The 24,255-nt window shown below is 37.6% G+C and overlaps 1 protein-coding gene across 1 annotated transcript in view; it reads right to left on the reverse strand.

Annotated features, from left to right (window-relative positions):
* The window catches only part of USH1C (USH1 protein network component harmonin), a 45,433-nt gene that overhangs the window by 10,763 nt on the left and 10,415 nt on the right, over nt 1–24,255 (reverse strand). The window contains exons 5-15 of the mRNA XM_054275939.1: nt 21,792–21,900; nt 21,671–21,695; nt 20,915–20,972; nt 20,027–20,130; nt 18,758–18,842; nt 18,310–18,369; nt 17,999–18,055; nt 15,880–16,022; nt 15,185–15,250; nt 12,522–12,646; nt 11,011–11,087 (exon numbers count right to left, since the gene is read on the reverse strand). Coding sequence (XP_054131914.1) covers nt 11,011–11,087; nt 12,522–12,646; nt 15,185–15,250; nt 15,880–16,022; nt 17,999–18,055; nt 18,310–18,369; nt 18,758–18,842; nt 20,027–20,130; nt 20,915–20,972; nt 21,671–21,695; nt 21,792–21,900 — 909 coding nt within the window. The remainder of the gene's footprint in view (nt 1–11,010; nt 11,088–12,521; nt 12,647–15,184; nt 15,251–15,879; nt 16,023–17,998; nt 18,056–18,309; nt 18,370–18,757; nt 18,843–20,026; nt 20,131–20,914; nt 20,973–21,670; nt 21,696–21,791; nt 21,901–24,255) is intronic.

Here is a 24,255-nt window from a genome sequence, read left to right on the forward strand (position 1 = left end):
GATGGGTTTTCTGTCACTTACTGTCTTACAAATACATATATACATGTATCCACAAACATGCATGCAACAAACACAGAACTCTGACACAAATAGCTTAAGTCATAATGACCCTCAAGAATAAACACTACCAACTAGTTCACCAGCTCTTTTAGGTGAATTTCGAGGACTGTCAGCTGGGAGTTATCACCAGTCTGAGCAATATTTCTCCTTGTTTTGCTCAGTAAGCCTTGGCTCACTTTGCTCATAAACTACAATTCCCAAGGATGCTACATGGTTGGTCCTAAAATGTTTAGCCCTCTGACTTTCCCCTTCACTTGCATTTGAAACAGAAATGGAAAAGAAATAAGAAAAAGAAGCTGATTGCAACTGAATTTTGCAGCAACTCTGCACGACTACTATATTAGAGTCTAATATAATCACATACCTTTTCCCCCTGGAAATTAAAATTTAATTTAAATTATACATTTATATATTTATATATACATATATAATTTATCATAAGGCATATATCTTCAAGTATGTTCATGGCTGTTTACAAAGGAAAAAGGCAATTGACTTAATTTTTTAAAAATTTCATTTCTGATGAATTCAGAATTTATAAAAATAAAACCCAACATCTGAATAAATAAGAAATAAGATGTACAGATTCTAGGGCTTTACACTGCTCTGTACAAAAATTGTCACTAAAAGTAGCTTTTCCACCTTGGAAAAAAAATGGAAATATAGCGTTTCGTACTTACCATTAGCGACTGCTTAAAAATATACAGGAATTTTAGTTAGCAGGAAATGAGACAAAGATTGATTCTTTGAGGACATCTCAAGGAACAATATCAAAACCAAACCCTCATAGTACTGGAGCACTCAGAAAAAGGATATTAAAAGGCTTACCAGGGCCTCTGATTTGATTGTTGGCCTGACCACGAAGTTTGGGTCAGGATGCAGCATAACTGGTTTAGAGACTATTGGTACCCCTGGATGACGCTGGGTAGGTGGACTTGGAGCAAGTTGCTAGGGAGTTAATTTAAGAAAATTACTGTTTACAACCTAATTTACGCAAATCCATCATTTCACCAAGACTCCTCAATTCAAATGGTTTATCATAATGAATTTAAGGACACTAATCCAAAACAGAGCTGACAGAATTATTTTACCTAAGGCTCATAAAGTCAACAAACCAAAACACAATTTCTCTTATATCCAAGTAGTAGCTTTTCACCTAAATTCTGGCTTCACCAGAAAGATTTTTCCATAATCTCAGCACTGCTTTTGGCATTTTTCCCATAATGGCAACACACTGAATGAGAAGTTAGAGGGGAAAAAACCCCAAACTGCTAAAGTTGAGTGTAAGAACACAGTGAACCCAAAAAAAGATTTTAACTAATCCATGGCTAAATAAATCTTTTAAGATGAAATTCAGCAGGGCTGCAGCAAACAGCTTTCCATAAGGAATTTCAAGCTAAATTGTCTTGATTTAACAGCAAGAGTTTGTTAGGTCAATTCCCTGCCCTTGACTCCACAAAGCAGAGATACCCAGAAACCTCATCGTTCAGCATGGCCTAGTCCAATCCTACACTTCTCACTCAGCCAAAACTCCCACTGACAGCAAGCACAGTTTTATTCAAGAAAAGAGTTCAAAACAGTCCCATGGGTTCCGTTTCTGACTTAGCCCCAGCAACTCTTGGGACACTTTTCTCAATGTTTCTCATAGGAAATGTGATGTATTCCAGAGATCATTCTTAGGGTACAAGCTGTAACCTCTGAAATTATTTATCTGCTTCCAGCAAATGGGTTAAGCCACTTTTTGGATTTGGTTTTTTGTTCGTTATTTTTTGTGCGTGTGTGCATGTTTTTCCCCTGTGGGCTTGTTTCCCCCATCCTTTCCTTTCTTAAACAACTTTTAAAAAATTTTGAATCAGATATTTTAAAGTCCCTGTGGCTATCACTCAACTAATGTTGTTCTTCACTGCAAAATACATTAAACATTCTGAACTTAGAAGAATCAGAATCAACAGATTCACAGATACCAACTTGTTAAGCTGCACTGGAACTGGATGATTTCTCCTGGAGTTGCATAATTTAGCAACAGATTTTTCTAGAGGGCAGAATGGATGTCTGATCATTCTGATCAGGCAAAGTCAGTGCAAAGAGATAACAAATGGTGGTTCTGAGATGAAACTTACATCTTAGCACCCATTATATTTAAAAGGTAGTTTGAACTCAGCAATTTTTGCCTTGATGGAAGAGCAAAGCACATGTGCTGTGACATACAGACATTCACAACATGCAAATATTGACTTCATTTTGCTAAACTGTTGAAATACAAAGTCCTTGGAGCATTAGAAGTCACTCCAATCACTTGTACTTTCAGCACAGCAACATACCCACACAGATCATTCCCTGTGCTAAATTTTAAATAAATGATCCCTGCAGAGTGAAACCTTTGGCAGTTCCTTGTCATCAGCACTACATGGGAAGTTCATGAAACCACAGCCATGATAAACAGCTCGTGACATACCAGCGGCTTGCTTGACACAGGGGACGCTTTGCCAACGTGGGAGGTGTTTCTTACAACCTAAACAGCAACACACTTAGTACTGGGTTCATATAAAGTGTAAAGCTAATAATAATTTTTTTCAGAAACAGATAATTTATACTAGATATTTTAACAGCTAGTTCTCAAGAACGTCTCTGACAGGATTTTATTCCTTTTGTCAGGTTTTGTTCAAGCTGAATTGGAAATCACATTATCTGAATTAAAACCAAAAATGGAGCAATGTAGAGAAGATGTACCAGCTTGAGTAATATTAGAGAAATGAATTTATGGGACAACTACAGTTGTCTTATTTTTTGGCTTTAGCAGGCATAAATACAAGATCTTTAATCTACAGCCACACAAATGTACTGCTTTTGCTTATCTGTGGGGTTAAAAACTGACTTTGTAAAAGGTAGCAAGAATAAATTGTCAAGCTTTGGATTCTTCGTCCATTTCTGAAACAACATCAGATATATTGAATTATCTATTTATAAACAAAGCAGCTTTGGCTCAATTAATTTTACTAAGAGCCTAGTTATTTCCTCATATACAGTAATTATATTCAGTGAAAACTGACATCAATTTCAAAGACTAGGTTATTTGTTGTTACCCAACATATTTTTCTTAATTATTAATTTATTTTCTCTAACACAGCTAGCAGTGACAAACCGCCAGAAACAGATATTAGATTACATTGATTTGGGGTCAGATAAGTATGGCAGTTCCTATATTACTCCTTCTGTCCGAATAGTCTCTGTTCTCTTTAAAAGAGTGTATTTCTTGTCTCAACACAAGTATTTTTTACACTTGTGTCGTTTCTCGTCATTTTTATTTTGCAAATAACTTGGGAAATCTGCTATCCATAAGAACATATTATATTTCCATTTCAGTAGATCTAGCACATTCTTGGCACTTGAAATGTATGAACCAAATAGATCAAACGCTATCAGAGGTCCACAGAAGTTTGCAAGAGATTCATGGGTCAAATCAGGGCAATTATTCACAGAAAGAATCTACCAGTTTCTACCAAAAAGGGATAAATGTGCATATCCTTCCCCACCCAAGGAGAATCATGCAAACACAAAGACTATTTAGTAAACATGCAAAACCCCCAAAACCCCACAGTGCAGTCAGTCAACCCATGCAGAAAACTGTATAGGAAAGAAGTGACCATATGGGATCCTCTTCTGCTGCTTGAAACAAGTAAGCAGCTTTTGCCAAAAGAACAACTACATGATTCTCACTACAGTGCTTAGCAAAGGGAATTATGATGAATCAGCTGCCATTTCTTTCCTAAAGTGAGATTTGGCACACAATTTATTTTATTTGATCCTCTTTTGAACTCAGATTGCAATAGGAGAAAGTCAATGTTTTCTCAAAGTGTAGAAAGTCAAACCAGGTTACCAGCTCTTGCTTTTTTGTTTCACACAGTTTTGACCTTTTAAAAGTTTGGCCTTCTGACTTTAGGCCAATTTTCTTTGTCCACTCTTCTCACCTAACAAAGCAATTTGATGACACATTTAAAGAACTTCTACAAGTAATTTCCACTACAGGGATACTTTTCTCAAATTTAACAATTAATTAAATCTGCTGCCTGCAATAGCTTTTTAAAGTTTTTAATCACTGAAGTCTAAACAATCTTTTTTTTTTAAACTGATACATTCTGCTCAGTACATCTGCAGGGTTACAAGGTATGCAAGCAGGAGAGCAAACTCCTCCTGATTTACATATAAAAAATATTAAAATGAAACTACCTCTAGACTGCATTCACTAGTGATAAAAATGAAGAAACCACCCCATTCTCTCCTTTGACATTGCAAGGGGCAGAAGGGTATGTCGAGTGGACAAAGAGGGTGATGGATCAGGGCAGGGAGGCACTCAGGGGAACGATAAAGGCGCATGCATCCAAACAGATCCCGAGGTCACCTGGGAAGCTGGTGTTACCAACAGGGCTGGGCCTCGTGGGGCATTTGAGGCAGGAGGTGGATGAGCTGGCGGTGCTGGGGTTACAGTGGGCGGTGGCGGCGGAGGTGGTGGCGGCGCACGCTGTTTGGGTTTGTCAACTTCGTCTAAGTTGATGTCATCGAGGTCTGTGGTGTGCAGCTGCAGGCCCCCGGCAAAGCGCCGCATCGAGGTGGCTGGGGGAGAGGGACGGCCGCTCGCCAGCTACAGGTGACAGAACAGAAACCTGCCTCAAAACTTCTGAGGAATGGGCAGCCCTAGGACACCGCTCAGGCCAACTGCTCCTCCACAGGAGAGCTTTGCTTCTCCCACACAGAATATACACCAACGTTTTCTCTGAAAGCCTTTCCAAAAGCACTCCTTGGGATTCCAGTTTAAAAAGAAAAAATACCAGGAGTGGTGTGACAGCAACTGTTGGGGTAAGGGGGGTTGACAAAAGAAACCCCACAAAACCCCAACAGCATAGTTTTCAGAAGGCAAAATTACAGGACAAAGCAAGATAACACAACTTTTGCCTCTCTGGTTCTTATGAGGAGAAAGCAGGAATTGCTCCTCACAAAGGTGATTATTTGAAGGAAAATAATCAAAGACAGGCCTTGAGATTCTATGTTGTTAAAAAAAGGGAAAGGGGTTAAAGTTGTGTAAACATAACCACACATTAGTACAAGAAAGGAAACTAAGCTTAAGCAGCTATCAAAACAAAAATTTAGTGTGCTATTAAATTCAGAACCTCGAGGGGCTTGATATCTTATAATTTATGTTAATCCACAAGGGGCTTGTGATTTTATAATTTACGTTAATACACACCAGATCTATTGGGGTACTAAAGAACTTCAGAATGCAACGAGCAACTCATCCAAAAAAATAAGGAAGTGTGCGAGGAAGGCATCCACATATGCTGTTACAGTTGCTAACATTTGTTTTATCAGTGATCCAACTGGAGTATTTGAGAAAATTCACTCATCGTGCTATTTTGTAGACTCAGCTGAGGAAACTTTACATAGATAAGCTGTCTGACAGACACATTCATCTTGCTCTAATACGGCAACATGTCCCTCAGTGGGTGACACTTTTCACATTCTTATCTAACATGCTCACCTCCTTGTGCTGAAAAATTGCTACTTCTTTGGCAGAGGAGATCTTGAATGCTCTTGCTCCCAAGAAACAGTTTCAACCTGTAGCACCTGAATATCTTTCAGCTGCATTTATCTCTAAGGAGCACTCCAGTTTTGTGTTTTACATATTTAACTGCTTGGGTAGGAAAACATACTAGAGCAATTCTATATAATATAATGGATTATTTTTGTAGAAACATCATAGTATGGAAATTATATAATGGATGGAGCAAACACAACACAGAGTGCTGGTCTTAAATCCAGGTTGAGCTCTGAAAATACAACAGTGTTTGTAATCTGTAATGTTTCTTCTTACTTTACAAAGGAGGACAAAGTTCTAGCAGAACACAGGCTGCCAAGTTTGGATAGTGAGAGAAAACCTCTGCATAATCATTCCACTAAAGACCTGCACTGTAAAACCACATGGATCTGAGCCTAGGGCCATGAGGAACAAAAGATCAGCTGCTTTTTTCAGAGCTGCTCCACGGTGACCTGAAGGAACATCATGCGAGAGCGTTCCCCAAGGCCCCTTTTGTGGTTGCAGTTTCTCGGGGATCCCATGAGAGCTCAGTAGATTGCAGTGTTCCTCTTGGAAGTGGCTTTCCTTGGAAGATAGCCAGAGCAACAGGACAGTGGGAAAGCCTCACCCCATTCTAGAACCATCAGGCTCTACAGAACAATCTCTTTCTGCAGCTCCCCTGATTAAAGGGGACTATTTAAAGTACAAGCCCAAACCCTATTCCTTGTGAGTTTTCTATCTTTCTGTAATTTTCTTATCCTTTTCCTTTATTTCACACAATACAAGGAAGCTTCCAAGAGCTCACTATCAATGATGTTTTTATATTCACATAATACTAATGAACATAGATGGATCTAGCTTGTTGGACCTAGCTTCTGTTAGATGGGCAGCATGTCCCACCTAGCCCAAATATTTAATGAGACAAAACTGCCAATTTAGTGGTGATAAGAGAGTTAAAGAGGACAAAATACAATCAGTTCATTAAAATGATGTTTAAAATTTCATAAAATATAGGAAAAGAAATGTTACAAATTCTAAGTATCAATTACAGACTTCCCCCCCCGCCCCCCCTTAGAAAGGGCTGAGGGGGAAAGACAAAGACAGATTTTTTCCACTGGTAAAACCTGCTGCTTTTAGGAGACAACTTTCAGTTATTTAGAGACCATGCAATATATGGAAAAACTAGAATTTTACCTCAGGAGACTCATTCTCCACAGAGGAGATCTGTTCTAACCGTGTTTGACAAAGTCTTTCCACCCAGTGCTGAACCTTTTCTGATTCTTCCAGGTCTTCTCGCTCTGTCTCAGATACCTTGACCATAACATTGGTGCATTAGAAAAGGTTACAGGTATAGTCATAAGACAACTATGTTTCAAAAGTATGAAATTTCACCTAAAAGAGTTTAAAAAAAATAATAATACTTTTAAGAAGGATTTCCTATCTTGCTGTTTTTCAGTAAATTCATCACTACACATGGACACAACTGCAGAAGTACCCTCATTTGGACAAAAGCTGACTAGAAATAAGCAAATGCAGCAACAGAACTTTGCAGTAAGACAGTTTTTAAAATTTCATTATCTTTGAAATAAGTAAACAAGTGTCCTGCTAAAATAATTCCATTAAAAATCCATTTAATTTTCTTTCAATATAGCTTTGCACTTGATAGGTGACAACATACCTCTTGCACAAGACGATTTATTTTCAATTGTTTTTCTCTTTCCAGCATTCCTTCCTTCTCTTTGGCAAGTTTTTGCTCAAACTCCATTTCCTTTTTGTTCTTCTTCTGTTCACAAAAGCTATCACTTTTTGACTTCTTTCGTTCTTTCCCTTTCTGGGAAGGTTTTGTAAGAAAAACTTTTACATCAGCTAAAACCACCAGAAACTTCAATCTTGGTACATGAGTGTCTGCCTTGAAAACTTAATTACAGTCTACCCAAGTATGGGGATGGTTCTTTAAAAGAAAATCCAAAGTTCCTTTACCCAGCAATTTTCAAGAAATTCAAAATTTTTGGAGGGCTTGTGCCCCTGAACATAAGATGGATGAGATCAGAGAATTCAACTTTTTTGTTCCTCTGCAAAGTTACAACTTTAGGGCACACAGGCCCACTACAAAACTGAATATTCAAAGAGTTTTGGTTGCGTCTTAAATTGCCATCTCTCTGTTTTGGCATTTATATATAAATATATGAATGCTTGCTTTCAGGTGACAGATGCTCATGTATAGGTAGATGTGCATAGTCAACACACACAACAGCTTCATGCACATGCCCTAAAATCAGCATTGCATCCCCTAATAAAACTGAAATAAGGAATTGTAAAGGAAAGGTTTACATCAGTGCAGAAACTGAGTTGCTTCCAAGAAGGAACACTGCTTCACAAAGACCATGTAGCTCCTACAAGCACTGGATAAAATCTACTCAGATGAGTTAAATAATACAGCACAAAGTGACTAAAATTTTAGATGTAGGACACAAAGAAAGGGAAAAGCTACATAGTCTTTTGGAAGTCTCTGTTCCTGTTATCTTCAAAACACACCGCTCCTTATTTCTTCTTTTGTTATGTCACATTTTGGCTGCCCGTTCACATTTGTACAGGTAGGACTCAGTTCATTTTGGAAATGCCATGTTCTCATTCTGTTTATGAAAACTAAAACAGAGGAACAGGTGGCCACTTGTAGACAATTACTGCCACAGCCAGAAAGGCTGCGCTTCAGGTTTGATTTTGCTCTTCTCATCATCATCAGCTATTGACTCTTAGTGCTTTGAATTCCTAAAATCACCACAAACTGCTTCACATTAAATAGCATTATTTGCCTTCCTTTCACCTTTTGCATGTTAATATTGATAACAAAGCCTTAGAGAACAGACATTTTCCCAGGCAGCTACAGAAGCCAAATCGCCCAGTAAAGCAGCTAACTGCAACTTCATACTGCTGAATTAAGTGGGATGTGGTGTATTGCTTCATGGTTACATGGTGGTCGTGGTGTTGTAGGGAGGGGAGCAAGGGGGAAAAGGAACCCCAAAAACATTGGAAATAAAAGTTTAACTAAAAATATCTAGCCTTTCACACTAATATTTTAACGTAAACCTAATTCTGTGGTCTGTTTTGTTCGGGGCTAATTAGTTTTTATCTTAACAACAATTGCCAATATCATCCTCTTAAAAATTCAAACATACATTTAGCACTGACTGCTAGATGTAACATCAGGCAGGTCAACTTACTCAGTATCAACATTTGAAGAACTACTGAATTCAAAGGCCCACTAAGCAGTACACAAGCCAAAGTCTTCTAGAACATGAACATATATCTGAGTGTCTTAGCTGCACTCACAGCATTCAGATGCAACAGGATGATTCATCCTTTCCTACAATTTTCCCCATGGATTCAGTTTACTTCCTATTATAGACATTTTTAGTACAGAGTAAAATATTGTTTTTAAAACAAACAAAAAAATCATTAGCAATAGGGAGTAGGATAGAAATTCACCACTGCCAAAAGCAAATGACTGAAAATGAAATGTTTTCAAGCTTCCAGTGCACACAGTGTGGTGTGTTCATAATTCAACAGGAATTATGTTAAGATCATTAGTATATAAAGAGGTAGTTAGGAATTCTCCTAAACTATAGATTTCAGCAGCAACCCCAAATATTACCCTCTTTGTGTGAGGAGTTTCCATAGCATGTGTTTATAATTCTCAGATAAAAATCCCAACTGCCCTGGTTTTCACACAGGTTACAGATCCATGATGATTTACAGTCACTAGCAGTACAAAAAGCTATTGGAATGCACCATCTTCTCCTGATCTCTTTTAAGGGGAACAGGTATACCCTGGGCACACAGAAGGTCAAATTAGAAGTCCTAAACAGTGACACAAATGCTTTATCCGTCAGAAACAATCCTGACCTCCTCTGAAACCTTGAGTTCTTGCCAGATACACACACAAAATCTTCATGGCAATTTTACCACACTTAATTGGCAAAAAACCACCACTAAAGCACACAGCACAACAGCAATCCCCCTAAAATAGGGCTGATATACATTTCAAGAAATAAAGTAAAAGGAAGCAACAGCAAGTACGAAATATTACTTGAAACTCTCATAAATTGAAATTGCAATACTTCAGCAGTATTCCATACAGAAGTACTCTATCAACTTAAAGATTGTTAACTGGTTTTTTTTGTTCATATCTGCATGCCTAAAAGCCTTTTGCCTTCAGCACTCCTCCCAAAGAGAGATTTGCACAGGTATAAATGGATAATTTTTGTCTCTATTGTTTTTATATACACATGATTGAGGACTTTTGGAGAATATGAAGACATGCATTGCCCACCTATAATAAACATCTGCAGAGTATTGTTATACAATTCCCTCTGCACATGGCAGAAGCCAGAGCCTGAAGGACTCAAAAGGACAAAGTCCTAGACACATGCATCCCAAAGGCATCTTAATTCGTGCACACATTAAAAGAAGGAGCATTTGACTACAAAGAATGCTTACAAATAGCAGAGAAGAAGAAAAAAGGAATTCCAATCCAAACACACATGGCAAACAAATTCACATTTCAAACATTGTACCTTACGGATTGTGGGAAATTTCCCTTCATACCGATAAAACCATCCAAAAGCTACAAAAGGTAAAGGAAAAGTTGGTTTTTGATGAAAAGCCAAGGACAGGCTCATAATCAGACCAATCAATGCTCATATGTGTAAATGATTAAAATTTATTTGAAGGTGCAACACCAGAGGTTTGATATTACATGACAAATTCTTAGCTAAATTCTTGATAAATGGTTCTAGAACATTTAGTCATAGGCTTCCCTTATTTTAGTGATACACATTTTATGCCAAACAAAGAAAATGCAACAAGTATTCTTCATACAGAACCACACAGGCCATGTGCATTGCTAGGATTTTTATGGTCACACTCCTACTTTGCAGTAGTTTCAGCAAGCCTTATCAAAGTTAACCAGGTATTCAAACTCATTCAAGCTTGTGGCAGAACACGGCTTTTGAGGAGAGACATGAAAAGCTCCATTTACCAGGACAAAATATTTCAAGCCAAGTGCATAAGTATTTTAAAATATATTGCTAAGTAAAAACGTACAAAAGAATATGTTACCATAACTTTGTATAGGAAATACTGCTAACACAGAGCACTCAATATAGTCCACGTTCCTGTAGGGTTGTTAGATTTCATATCAAGGTTATCTTTAGATGCAATGACAGCAGCAGTGTCAAAATATTTCATTATTTACTAAAGGACCACACAAATTGCCTTAGGAAAACCAAATGGTCAGCTGAAAGTCAAGACAGACTGTCAGGAGGAGGTGAGACACAGGAAGAATCTGAATCAGTATAGGAAGTCAGGGCTGAGTGGCAAACCTGTTTGTCCTGCTTCATGTTCACTTCATCCATGTCATCTGTTTCAAGTTGGTCATGTGCAACTCCCTTTATATCTTCTAGAGAAACAAAGGAGGAAAGGGGTGAGGGGACAGAAGTGACAGTAACTGGGGGTTCCCATGAAATGAAAAAGAGATCAGTAATGTGTGACTAGAAGTTTCTTTGAAACAAAAATTGGAGTAAGTGACCGGATGTTTTTCTACAGAATTGTTAAAAAAAAAAAAAGGCTCTACTTAAAATAATCTCCAACCTCCTCCAGTCCTGAAGAGCTGATAGGATCTGCATGTGGACAACTGGTCTACTATGTGTTGAAGGGAACCCTGAAGAGTTTGGTGGCTTTTCCTGTAACAGAACCATCAGCACACTTCCCCAAAGTCACACACAAAATAATATAATAAAATAATATCAGATAAGGAATTGGCCCAGGTCTCCTATAAATTATGCAACAAGAACTTTCCACATTTTTCTTTCTACAATACAATTTTAGTACACTCTCCACATACAATTTGCAGCTTCCAATTTAGCTTCTTAACTGCCAGCTAAGCTCCAACTCTCTTAATTCCCTTTGGACAAGTAAATCAGAAAGCCAGCATCATCTTGGGCTGCATCAAGAGCAGCAGGGCAAGGGAGGGAGGTTGCCCCTCTACTCTGCTTCCATGAGACCCCTCCTGGAGTGTTGCATCCTGTTCTGGAGCTCCCAATATAAGATGGAATGCCTGGACCTGTCAGAATGGGTCCAGCAGACGGCCATGAAGATGATCAGAGGGCTGGAGCCCCTCTGCTATGAGGAAAGGCTGAGGGAGCTAGGGCTGTTCAGCCTGGAGAAGAGAAGGCAGTTGGGAGACCTCAGGTGAGGCTTTTGGCTCCTAAAAGGGGCCACCAGAAAACTGAAAAGGAACTTTTCAAAAGGGCATGTAGTGACAGGACAAGGGAGAACGGCTTTAAACTAAAAGAGGACAGATTTAGATTAGATGCTAGGAAGAAATGCTTTACTGTGAGGCACTGGAACAGTAAAGAACTCCATGGGTAGGTGGTGCATGTCCCAGCCCTGGCAGTGTTCAAGGCCAGGTTGGATGGTGCTTTAAGCAACCTGGTCTAGTGGAAGGTGTCCCCATCCATGGCAGGGGGTTGGAATAAAGTCATCATTACTATCCCATGCCAAACTGTGAAAAGGCTGACAGAAACAACATGCAAAACAATGCACCAAATGCCCAAGGTTGATGCTTCAGACCATTTCTTAGTAAGCCTTATTATTTTTATTTTTCCTGCTGCTGATTGTTAAAAATCATGACTATGTGAACGGATGTATATTTTGCAAGATAGATACCTGTTAAATAAGAATTATTTAATTGATTTATCATATGCTTCCAGTCTTCTGAAAATAACCAATTCATAGCAACCTTAACGTGGAGACAAACTAGCGGTATATTCAACAGAGCTCAGTGATGTGTCTTGGACAAATACCAGGAGGAAATTTGACATCAATTACTTACTTTTGTGTTTGGAATGAGGGGGAGAGTGCACTTCTGCAGTTATAGTTTTTAGAGATTTGGGTGGTTCTTTAGGACCCCAGTCTTCTTCCCACTCCTTTTTAAATTTCTCTTCCTCTGCTGTTATCCTAGAGGAAAGAAATGCAGTTAAACATTCTGAGTACAAAATGAACAACATCAGTATAAATTCATTACCATTATAATTTTTCAGCATATTTCTTTTTTCTCTTGAATATAAAGCAGAATAAGCTACTTCTTCCTCATAACTGAATTAATCAATCAATTTGTTTAATTTCCTAAACTACTAAGAGCATTTGTGAAGTACAATGCAAGAAGAGAGTCTTATTTAATATTTAGACTTCTAAGGCCTGTTATATAACACCTGCAAAGATAATAAACCATGAGTGACACACTACAGTACTGACTCTCACCTTAAATGAAGTAAAAAAAAATCTCTCATTTAGGAATTTTTTCATTTTTAGGACTGGAATTACTTACTAGAAAAACTGAAACACTGAACGACAGAATATCTACCATACATGTAAATCAGACGTCACAATGGCAAATTTTACCTAAAAAAATACGTGACCCCAACATATGACTCCTCTCTATCTTTAAAACTACTTTGACGATTGCTTCCTAAACACATAGTTCTAGGTTGCCATAAAAAGTGACTCTTGCCCAAAGAAATGAATACTGTTGGAACAGAAACCATATCAATTTCTGTATTTTAGGAAAAAACAGGAAAAAATCAAAAAAGAGAGGAGAGGGGAATAGAAAGGTACAGATAGAGAATGGGGGTGGCTGCAGGGAGTATCACAATTCAGGACAAGAGCATGCAAAAGAAGTAAATTACCTAGCATTGCACTTTGATCAGAGAAAAAAGATGTTTCAAGCAAAAATTCAGCAAGTACCAACTATGTCACAGCAGAAGTGCTGAATAACCTGACAACATGTAGCTTCATATATGTTGCCTAAAATGATCCAAGATCTATTCTTGATTATAGCTTGCCTTGAACTGAATGGGATGCCAAAATTTACCAGGTCTTAGATACATATTAATCTATATTTGGATTATTTTTTGCATCTCTAAATTAGCTAAAGTAAATTGAAAAAATATTCACATGCTGTCAAAACACTCCTAAATATGTAGCTGAGCTCACTATTTAAATTTAGAGGCATTGTCAGGGAACAATGGACAGAATGATTTTTCATTTAATTTTAGTTTTTAAAAGTTGGTGTTACAATGTAACTTGCAGTACATGGAGTTAGGGACCTCTGCCATTTAGGCACATATGAAATTTTTTCAAATGCAAGATACCAAAAAAGGGCACAGTGACTTTATACAAGGAACTCCTGCAGAAAGGATTCTTAAAAGAAGGTAAGGCATGATACTCAGAAACAATTAATACAGAAAAACATTGTATTTTAGCCTGCCACAACTGCTCATTAAATCTCAGATTAAGATTTCATCTAGGTTCCTGTGCTACCATTCTTCCTCTTCCTCACCCAGGAGTTTGACACCAACTTAACAGTTTGGATTGTGATATGGAAAAGCTAAAAAATGCCTGAGCAACACTTAAAAATTATACAAGGAAGTATAAAGCTGTGCTAGACTTTACACTGAGCAGCCCTCAGGGCATGAAAGCCCTCCCTGAGTGAGTAAAGACGCTCTTAGTGCAGAACAACACAGCAGACATCCAACATCCATTATAACAGACAGGCAATCTAGATTTGGAGAACAGAAACATTCTTCACCTGTTTATATAGCAGCTTTTGGCTATTGCAGGAATTTCTATATAGGCCACAAATAAAGAACAGGATGTTATCAACACCCTGGGATCAGAAAAGGGAAATGCATAGGAATTCATCCATGTGCTGCTGTAGAGCCCCCAGCGGGACTGCCAGAAAATTTTTTCTCTTGTGACAGCTGGGGAACATATTTCTTTATGCACCTTATAAATCCAGAATTCCCTGCTCTTTTTCTATCAGAAAATTTTGACTAATACAGATACATGAAAAGAGACTTAAATGAATTAATTAAAACCCCTTATTATGTCAAATGGGCAAAGCCAAAGACTTGAGGGTCAATCTTAGCCCTAAGAAGGCTGAATCAAAACAGATGTTATTCTGCAATTTGCATTTTCATGCAATTTCCCAGCATCATTTAGAAGAGAAGTTAAATACTCTATTGATAACAACTGGTTAATTTCAAACTTCCAAATGTAAAAATGTTTCAGTTAAAAACACAGTACTGATCTGTTTCTTAGCAGAACAGCGTTTTTTGCTCTTAGAATTAAATGCAGTGTTTCAGTGACAACAAAGTAAACAAGTTCCGGGGCACAGAATTTCCTTAATCTTAAGTTTCTCTATATATTAATAATACTTTTAAATTAAGTTCTCAACTTCAACTTGACACCGAATTTATTATTGCCTCATGTTTATTTATAATCGTCATGTTTACAGGTACTGATTTTCAGATCTATTTCCTATTCTTTAACTGTGGCGTACTTACAGATATGTACTGGATCCTACATTTAGCTAAATACAAATCCTACATAACTTTATTTGAAAGCAACATGCAGAATGTTTTCAGCCAGATCTAATCTAATACACAAGGAACTCTTTTCCAGGTAGCACATTGCCTGTGTAAGGTTTTTACTCACTGCTCTATTTCTCTGCGATATCTCTCCTCTTCCTCTGCAGCCTTCTGGGAAATCTCCAGCTTTCTTCTATAATAAATAAGTGGAATTAGGACAACATGATAAAAATAGTATTTTCTGAGTAAGAACCTGAACAAAGTGTGTCAGCATATAGCGAAAAGTTAAATACAGTAAATACATTCGTATTGGGGGAAAATGCCCTGTTTTAAAAGTCATCTTTGACACCAAAGGTTCAGTACGGTTTCCTAGGAACCCTGAGGACATTCCTGACCACATGGATAATAAGGACATACAGTCTTAATTCTCTGAGTCACTATCTTCTTCAGAGAAAAGACTATAGTATGTTTTTGTATGAGTTTAAAACTTCTAACTATCTTGCTAAAAATAAAGCATGAGTGAATAGCATCAGGAAAATAATGAATACCACACATTGGGGTATGAGAGTCAGGGAGCAGCAGGACTCTTCTACTCAAGATGGCTTTAAATACTATCATCTTTGAAAGCCCAGAATATCAAGAGCATCACAGGACAAACATTTTATGAACAGAGACTCTGCAAAAACAAAACAAAGTTAATCTAAGTTGAGAATCTTCTCACTTTGGTGAGAAATATCACAGAAATAATTATGTGCTCCTGTCTTCCATGCCCTCCCCAAATCCAAGCTATATTTTTCAGGCTGTCCTACAATGCGTTCTCACAATCTCTCTTTCTCTTGCTGCTCTTTGATGATTTTGTTGGTCTCCAGCGCAAGCCGCTTCTGATGCATTAACTCCTGGCGCTCCAGCTCACGGAGACGCGCTTCTCTTTGCCGTTCTTCTTCAGTCATGAACAGCTCCTTGCCCTGCAATCAAAACCACCACTCCCATCACTTGTGAAAATACCTCATTATTGCAGTTCTTCTAGGAGATGATTCAAACCCAATTACATAGTAGCACATCTGTGGATTCTGACAGTCTGGTCTGATAAACTTTCCCAGGCATTGTTCTAGAGGAGCTTGACAAAGTTTATCTGACTTTCTCTCTGACCAGACTGTCAGCATCCACAGCACATCTGCCATTTCCTCACATTGCTCTTCCTGAGGAACACACCCTGGAAGATCCTCAAAGACCTGACTGCTTACTCCAAGGAGCTATTCCAGTTTCAGCCTCTCAGTTATTATGTACAAAACACTTCAGACAAGGTTTGCAATACTGAAGCCAGCAACATCACCATAGGGGTCATGCCAAATTTATGCTCAGTGTCACTCAGGAAAAAAAAAATTCACATTATACTTCCTTGAAACTTCACTGGGCAATGAAATGCCAGAAAACAGAACACTGAATTATTCCCAATGTGAAGAGAACTACACAGTTACTGTGTTTTAATGCTCTTAATGCCTGGCTGCTGCAGAAACATGTCATCATTCTGGACCCCAAATATAGGGAATGTACATCCCCAAAACATGCTGCAGTTTATGTATTTCAGTTGGTTTTATGTACTTTAGTTAGTTCAGTTTATGTGTTTCAGTTGGTTCCCTTTTCATTTGCTTTACAATTAAGACACTAGCACTATTTTCTGTTCAAGAAAGCTATTTCTATACTGCTATAGGTAGAACGCTTTGGTAACATTAATCTAATTTTCATTTCTGAAAGAAAAACCCCATGTTAATTAGGAATGTAGGATTTTTCCTGTCTCTAAAGTGCAAAGTACACATCTTGAACAAAACCAGGCACTGAGGAATGTCTTTGCACCATAGTAAGGAAACTGTTTCCTTATGCTATCTGTTCTCCAGTCAAAGATGTCTGTTGAGAAGATGATGCAAGGGGAAGGAGTGAGGAACAGAGGAGTTCCATAGCAACAATCTGCCATTTTAAGGATACCACCCCAGTGATGGATGCTGAGGTGGATCTCATATTTTTAAAGTTGTTAACGTAACTGGGAGTTGAAACTAAGTCCTTAGGATGTTGAATTCCTGGAGCCTCATCAACTAACTCAGAATATTTCTTTAAATAATCTCTACAGCACCTTTGGACAACTTCATGTTTTGTTACTCTAAGAGTAAATCAAATAAACTATTAATTCCTTAATGTAGCTACACAGTATACATTAGCCCTTAGGAAGTAGCTGAAGTGACTTATTAAATCTTTTTTTTTCCCCTATTTAACTCAGTTGCAGGGCAATTAGAAAACTTGGTCTTTGATTAGTCTATGGAACTTGATTATCCTCTTGTATACAACTACACACTTTCTATAAGGATTGAAGTGGTAAAAACATTAAAACATTTATTGAAAGTCACACTGAAGTCAGAGGGAAGATTTAATTAAATTTCAGCTGGCTTTACATTAGACCTCAAAGGCTTAGGGTTCTGTTGCACAGAATAGTGGAAATGAAAGATTGAGCAATTTTCAGTGTGTCAATACACTAATGAGATCAGATAAACAGTTACAAAAGGAACTCATTTGGATTAAGACTGAGGCATCAGCTATTCAGGATTAAAAATCATTTGTCTCCAATCCAATTCACCTTTCATGTTTCAGCAGAAGCAGATATCTATTAGAACAGAAGCTCTCAAACATGAGAGACCATTAAAATAACGTAAATTTCCATTCCTTGAGAAGGAAATGATTTTGCATTGGCCCACAATCATGTTTGATTTGACAATACTTGGTGTGGTATGAAAGAATAACATGCCACTCAAAACTGTGCAGGTTTGACAGAGGTATAGATCTTATACAGAAACACAGCTTTTGTTTTTATCCATTTATTTTTACCATTTACTCACATAGCTTTACTCATTTCTGCTCACAAATGTTCTGCTTTTACAAATATGCTACTTACAGCGCCTGCTACCACAGAGATAGTCAAAGTACGGCTGCTCTTGAGCACTCTGACAGCCTGAAAATTAAAACAAAACAAAAAGCAGTGTGAAGGAAGGGATAAAAGGCCAGTATAATACTAGTTACCAAGGCTGGAATTTCCAGAACTAACTAGAGCCACATAGGTATGCAACTATCCATAGTCCATGTTCAATACATAACCCCTTGAGCTAATAGCCCAGAATCAGAACATACATTTTGTAGGACAGGAAAACCGGACACATGTTTAATAAGCTGACAACTACAAATCCAGGGAATTAAGAAGACTTTTACCTCTTTGTGATCCACATTAGAAAAGTCCACTCCATTCACCTCAACAATCTGATCACCAACCTAAAGGAATTAATGCAAATTTTAGTACAGATGCTAAGTTAGTACATACATTCAATGAAAACAGAAAGAAATGTGCTCTCTAACACCCTTCCCACAACAATCATGGGTACTGGCAGAGTGCAAGGGGAACAGACTGGAAACTGGTCAGGCTTGCATACTCCTGCACGGGGATCTGCTATTGCCCCTGCTTGGGATCAAATCCTGAGCTTGAAGGAATATTGGTCTGACTCAGGTCACTCCTGTTCTTACATTTTAGAAAAGTTTTGTTTGAAATGTAATCACCAGATATTTCTTTCCTATGGGGAAGAAAACCCCCATGAATCCTTGGAGTTGTCAATACAAAACAAGAATTCCTTTTGGCACCTACCTTGCAAGGTGCTAAACTTACCTCTAAGCCCACCTCTGCTGAAAGAGAATCTGGCTTAACATTGCTGATAAAAATGCCTGGTTTTTGTGTTGGACCACTGGAAATACTGGAAATGTAGAAAATCCCAAACATTAACTGGATAATATTTATAGAATAATATTTATGAGGAATACAGTGTAATACAGTGAGTAGTTTTAGCTATTTCTTCATAGGTTTTTTTTGCTTGAATAATATTTATGGTATTAGCCAATTCTGAAACAAATATCAAAACTTACCAGTACACACACAGTGGTTTATCATCCTATTTTCCTACTCTCCACCCCACAAAACTGGTTTAAAAGAAAAACAATCATCTGTATTTTGCCTTACATGCTGAAACTTACATGTATGCTGACTTACACTGTCTAAAGGACTGGGGCACTAATCATACCTGAAAGTGAACAAGCAACACAATGAAGAATTACTTGCTGAACTGCATGACCCTGTATGTATAAAACACTGTTATTTTCTTAGGATTATTTATTAGGAACAAGAAGGATGTTTCATCCAGGGGCCAACATCTAGATCAGGAACTTTAAGCCGCAATCTAAGCTGGGCCTAGACACAGAAACTATTTTGTAGATTATACATTCAACAAGTGATATTGAGCCACCTCTCCAGGTTTGTAAATTATTTTTTAAAAACCTTTACATCCTCCAAATTACAGGAGAAAAGAGGCCTGATAATTACAACTATCTATTCCTAAATATATAAGAAATCCTACAATATCCCTTTCTACTCCAAAATCTCCAGAAGAATTGCAAGGAGTCCAAGAATCCCAGAATCATATTTCTAAAATATCCCGTAAACTCAAGATTGATTTTAGGATGTAGCTGGATGTAGCTTTGTGATCATGTTTTAGCTCTGAAAAGGGTCAGAGACTGCAGAGAGTAAACCTGACAGTGGACAGTGCTGGAATTTGCTATGTCACTGAGCAGCACTTTTAAGTATTTAAAAATGTAAAAGCATTTACAAGATCCAATTCCATGACAAGTTATACTAAGGCACTTTCAGTCCATTCTTATTTTTAAATTTTAAAGTTCTTTTCTTCATGACAGTACTTTTAACACAGCTACTTACACTTTGGCTAAAAACATGCAATATGTGCCACAGATACCCTACTGTTAGTTTGCCTTCCTGATCCAGCATGGATCTTCATTTGTCTGACAACATAGCCAAGAAGGATGGAAATACTGTTTTTTAAAGGAGACACTCAAGGCAGTTGACATTAAATAAAAAACATGTACCCACCTGCATCCCATGCCTTTTGTACCAATCAAGCTAATGAAGACTTTCTTCTCTTTACTGTCTCTCCCTCCAGAAGAAGCAAGTCCAGCCACACTGCCCTTTCCTTCCTGTACAGGGATTAAACAATGCTGCAGATGTTAATTCTGTCTTGAATTCATATCAAGACTACTATAAAATTTCATGTAGCCAGGATGAATCCCAGCCAGCATCAAGATAAGATTCAAGGTTTCATTAAAGGCTCCAAGGTCCTATCCTACTGGAAATGAAAGTGAGGTAGAGTCATTTCAGTGGAGCTGCATGGCTGAGGTGAAAGACTGAACTTACCTGTTTGCAGAAGATTACTTAAATAGCCAAATTTTGTCTTCAGAAAAGGGTGGAGGAAAATTAGAGCAAAGTGATACGGAAAAATAATAATTTAGATTGTTTCCTGACAAAAGGGTTGGAGAAATACATGATAAGGCTCACTATTTAAGTATGTCTTTCTTCCTGAAAGCAAAATAACAGTAATTGTGGTGTTTCTTTTCACTTCTGCAACCCTTAGAAGTCGCTTGCATTCAAAGTTGTAATTCCTGCACTAATATGCCTAAAATAGGCCAAATAATCTGATAAAGATTTAGGCAGTAGAACTACAGCCTGGGAAGCTAATAAGCTCAAGCAAAATGAAGAAGCAATTAATGAGTAAAAGCAATTTCATTTGTGTCCTGTCCTTTCCCTACCTAATAGCTCTGGAATAATTTCATACCACAAAAGATGTTCCTCACAGAATCCTTTCAACAAGATATTGCATTATAGTAATGCATCAATAGCTTCTCTGATAAGGTCAGAGGAGAAAGTGTTTCAGAACCATTACAGACTCCCCAGAAGACATTTAACAAAATATTGATCTCTTACCCCACACTCTGACACAAACTGATCCACATATTGCCATTTAAGGGGTTCATCTGGTGAACTGAAAGAAAAAAATAATTTTAAAGAATGGGACAAAATAAATGTCAGTGTATTCCACAAGCTTACTTTGGAATGAAGCTTTCTGTTTGGCATTCACAACTTTCTTTGGATACCATTCATATTTGGTTTATTTTCCAGCAATTTAAACAGAACATTAAACAAGAGTACAATTATTTGGGCTAGTAAAGGTTGAATATAAAATAGATAAAGCCCTCTCAGGTAAAAGAATTTTAGGAACCTCAGAGGAAAACTGTAAAATGAACCATAACCACTCAAACATCTTACAAAAATGTCTATGCAAAGTGACACCTCCTGTCATTAACACTTCTCAAACATTCCACCTAAAGAGTCAGCTTTTCAATGAAAATTTCAAGACCAAAACAATTTTAAATTTCTCTAAACTCTGAAGCCATCATCAAATAGTACATACACAAAGAAGCAGTGGAGCTCTCTGCTAAGCTAGGTGCATTGATAATTAAATTTCCATGAGATATCTGTGACAAATGAGGAAATAGAAATTGGTTCATTTAAGTAGGCAACTGGTATAATATCAGATTCATCAAGCAAGACATCTGCCTGTTCATTAAAAAGGATGTGACATTTTAATCAGCATTCACACAGTTTCATAATTAAACACAGATTCTTGGGATAGAAGAGGCTGTGCAAAAATGAATCTGTTTTCAAAAGCAAAGCCATTACCTTTTGACAGGTATCATGCCAACATCTGAAAAAGAAAAATGCTTTGTTAGGTTTCTGCAGACCACAAACAATCCATTAATAGCAATAATTGGTGATAGAGGTCATTTTTTGTGTTACTTACGCCTAACTTTTATGGACACAACTTTCTTTGTACGAATGAGGTTGATGACTTCTTCATGTGTGCATGACGAAATGGAATATCCGTTTATGCGCACTATCTCATCCCCAACCTCACAAACAGAAAGGAAAAGAAAAAGTAAGCTAGAGTTGATAATTTTAGAAGTTTTTAAGATTGAATGTAATCTGGCAGTCATTTTGATAAAAAGGTTAGATCATGTCGATTCATGAATACTTTTTGAATCTCAGGTAATGTCAGATCAGACTTACCTGTATTTGTTTTGAATTAATACCAAACGAAAAAATTAATGGCCAAATAAAAATTTTATAAATACTGTCTACTATACATCCAGTTTGTATTCCACAGATTACCTTAAAAGCAAGCCTGTGTTTTAATTCAAATAATTTTATAGTTACTTTCTTTTATACTTTAGAAGTTAAAGTTTGCTTTTACCATATATTTTCTGAGATATCTTCCTTAATATATTTGATCAATAGGAAACTAAACTTAGTCTTATTATCTTGCCTGATTCTGGATTGAGAAAACACATTATTTTAAGGGATTTTACCTTTTTTTCATTTGTTTGGGGACCCCGCTAACATTTATTGCCAATCCAACGGCAGCACCCCAAGGACATTCCCTGGAAGTGTTCAATTCAATAGTGTAGAACAGATAAGGTGCTTTCAGCCACTTCTATAAAATTTCAAATCTACTTATCAAAGTACAATCAAAAAGTTTCTCTTCCTCTAATATAAATCCAAATTTGATATGCCATGATGACGAGAGAGAATTTTCCAAGTTTTTATGACCTCTGCCCAATGATCCTTTTACCCAGCCAGGCTGAGAAGGAATCAGTGAAGAAGACATTGCCTACTTCATTTTAGGTAGTGCCTTATTATCTGCCCAAGATTACAATGAAAAATTCCAGGTCCTGGCTGGAGCACCATAAACAAAAACTTTTACTTGATGTGAACCATGTGATGTAGCTGTATGAAAATTAGTGCATGATTTCTTCCATTATCAATGCAGATCAATCCACTGCACAGTAAAATATACAAATGATTACCATGAAATTACCTTAAACCATCCACCATATCATCTTATACCTCTGATCTCCACATGGACAAAGCCAAATACTTTGGGTCCTTTCCAGAAGCACTTCCCTTCAACTATTGTGAATATTTTTTATGGCAAATGTATTTGATGAGACTTTTCTCATCAACACCAACAGCATGGGATTTTATTCTCAGTCAATGAAACTTTGGGTGCCTCCTCACAAATGCATCTGGTTTCATGGCAGCATTATCCCCAGTTAATGATTGCCTAAAATGTTCCATTTAAAGACTCAAGTGTCAAGCTTCCAAAGTTCACTTTAGGCTTAAGCTTTCCATGTTGGTATCTGCATTAGGCTGACTTCAGTTTTCAGCAAAGCTAAAGAAACAATATTTTTGATATTTTTATTCAAGAAAATTTAGGTAGAATGCATCATCAAGCTCTTTTAAAAAAACCCCTACAATTACTTTATAAGAGGCTCTGTGCTTTCCTTTTATATGAGAGGATTGAGTGGAATTGGAAGTAGAAATTCCTCAACACAGCCTATGTTCTAGAGACTTTAACACATAAAAAGACACGACATTGTGTGACAGGATATTAGGGTTGCTATCACCTTCTGCCTTTTATCGTATTGTAACGATTCCTTGAATCTTCCTACTGGGATCTGACAAATAAAAAAAAAACCCAAAAAAACCCACAAACAGAAAACCCCATGAATCTATCTTCCTTATTTCTTCCACAAGCTTTTCTAATTCTTCTGGGAAGTGCCTCATGCTCTGCAACACTACACAAAACATTAACATGTCCACTATACCAGCATTGCTCATGGTCCCACTTTCCACTGAAGCTGAGGATTTTTGTCTGACACAACACAGCATCAGAAGGCTACGAAAGCAAAGAAAACTGTCCTGCAGAAAGGAACACACTCACAGAGGCAAAGCAGGACTGTGGTCCCTAGCTCCTGACCAGTGGGACATCCACTCCCTCTGCTGGGCATCCAAAAAAATCTCATCCACGGCAATGGCCTGCACTCCTAAGAGCTTGACAGTCAGATTTTAAAAATGATCTTCAGTAACAGCAGAAATAGGTCAGTAATGAAGGCCTTTGAACATACAATCTGTGGTACAATACAGAATCAGACAAGAGCAGCACATGAGGTCTGCAGTTTATAGTTACATCCCTGACAGGTCCTGCTGTCACTCGCTTAACCAACTAACAGTTCCAAACATTCCAAACCTCATCCATCCACCCTGTTCATCCTCTGTTGATTTTACATATGTGGCAGAGGGGGAGGGTGGGCTTTTTGTTTGGTTTTCTTTTAGTTCAAGATCCCCCCTTTACTCACATCTTCCACATCATGCAGACTCTAACAGAGCATGGAGCCTGGGTTTGCACAAACCCAAGTCTTTAAAAG

This window comes from Melozone crissalis, unplaced genomic scaffold, assembly GCF_028551555.1.
Source record: "Melozone crissalis strain CALT ecotype California unplaced genomic scaffold, PUWL_Pcris_2 ptg000018l_1, whole genome shotgun sequence".
Classification (NCBI taxonomy): Eukaryota; Metazoa; Chordata; class Aves; order Passeriformes; family Passerellidae; genus Melozone; species Melozone crissalis.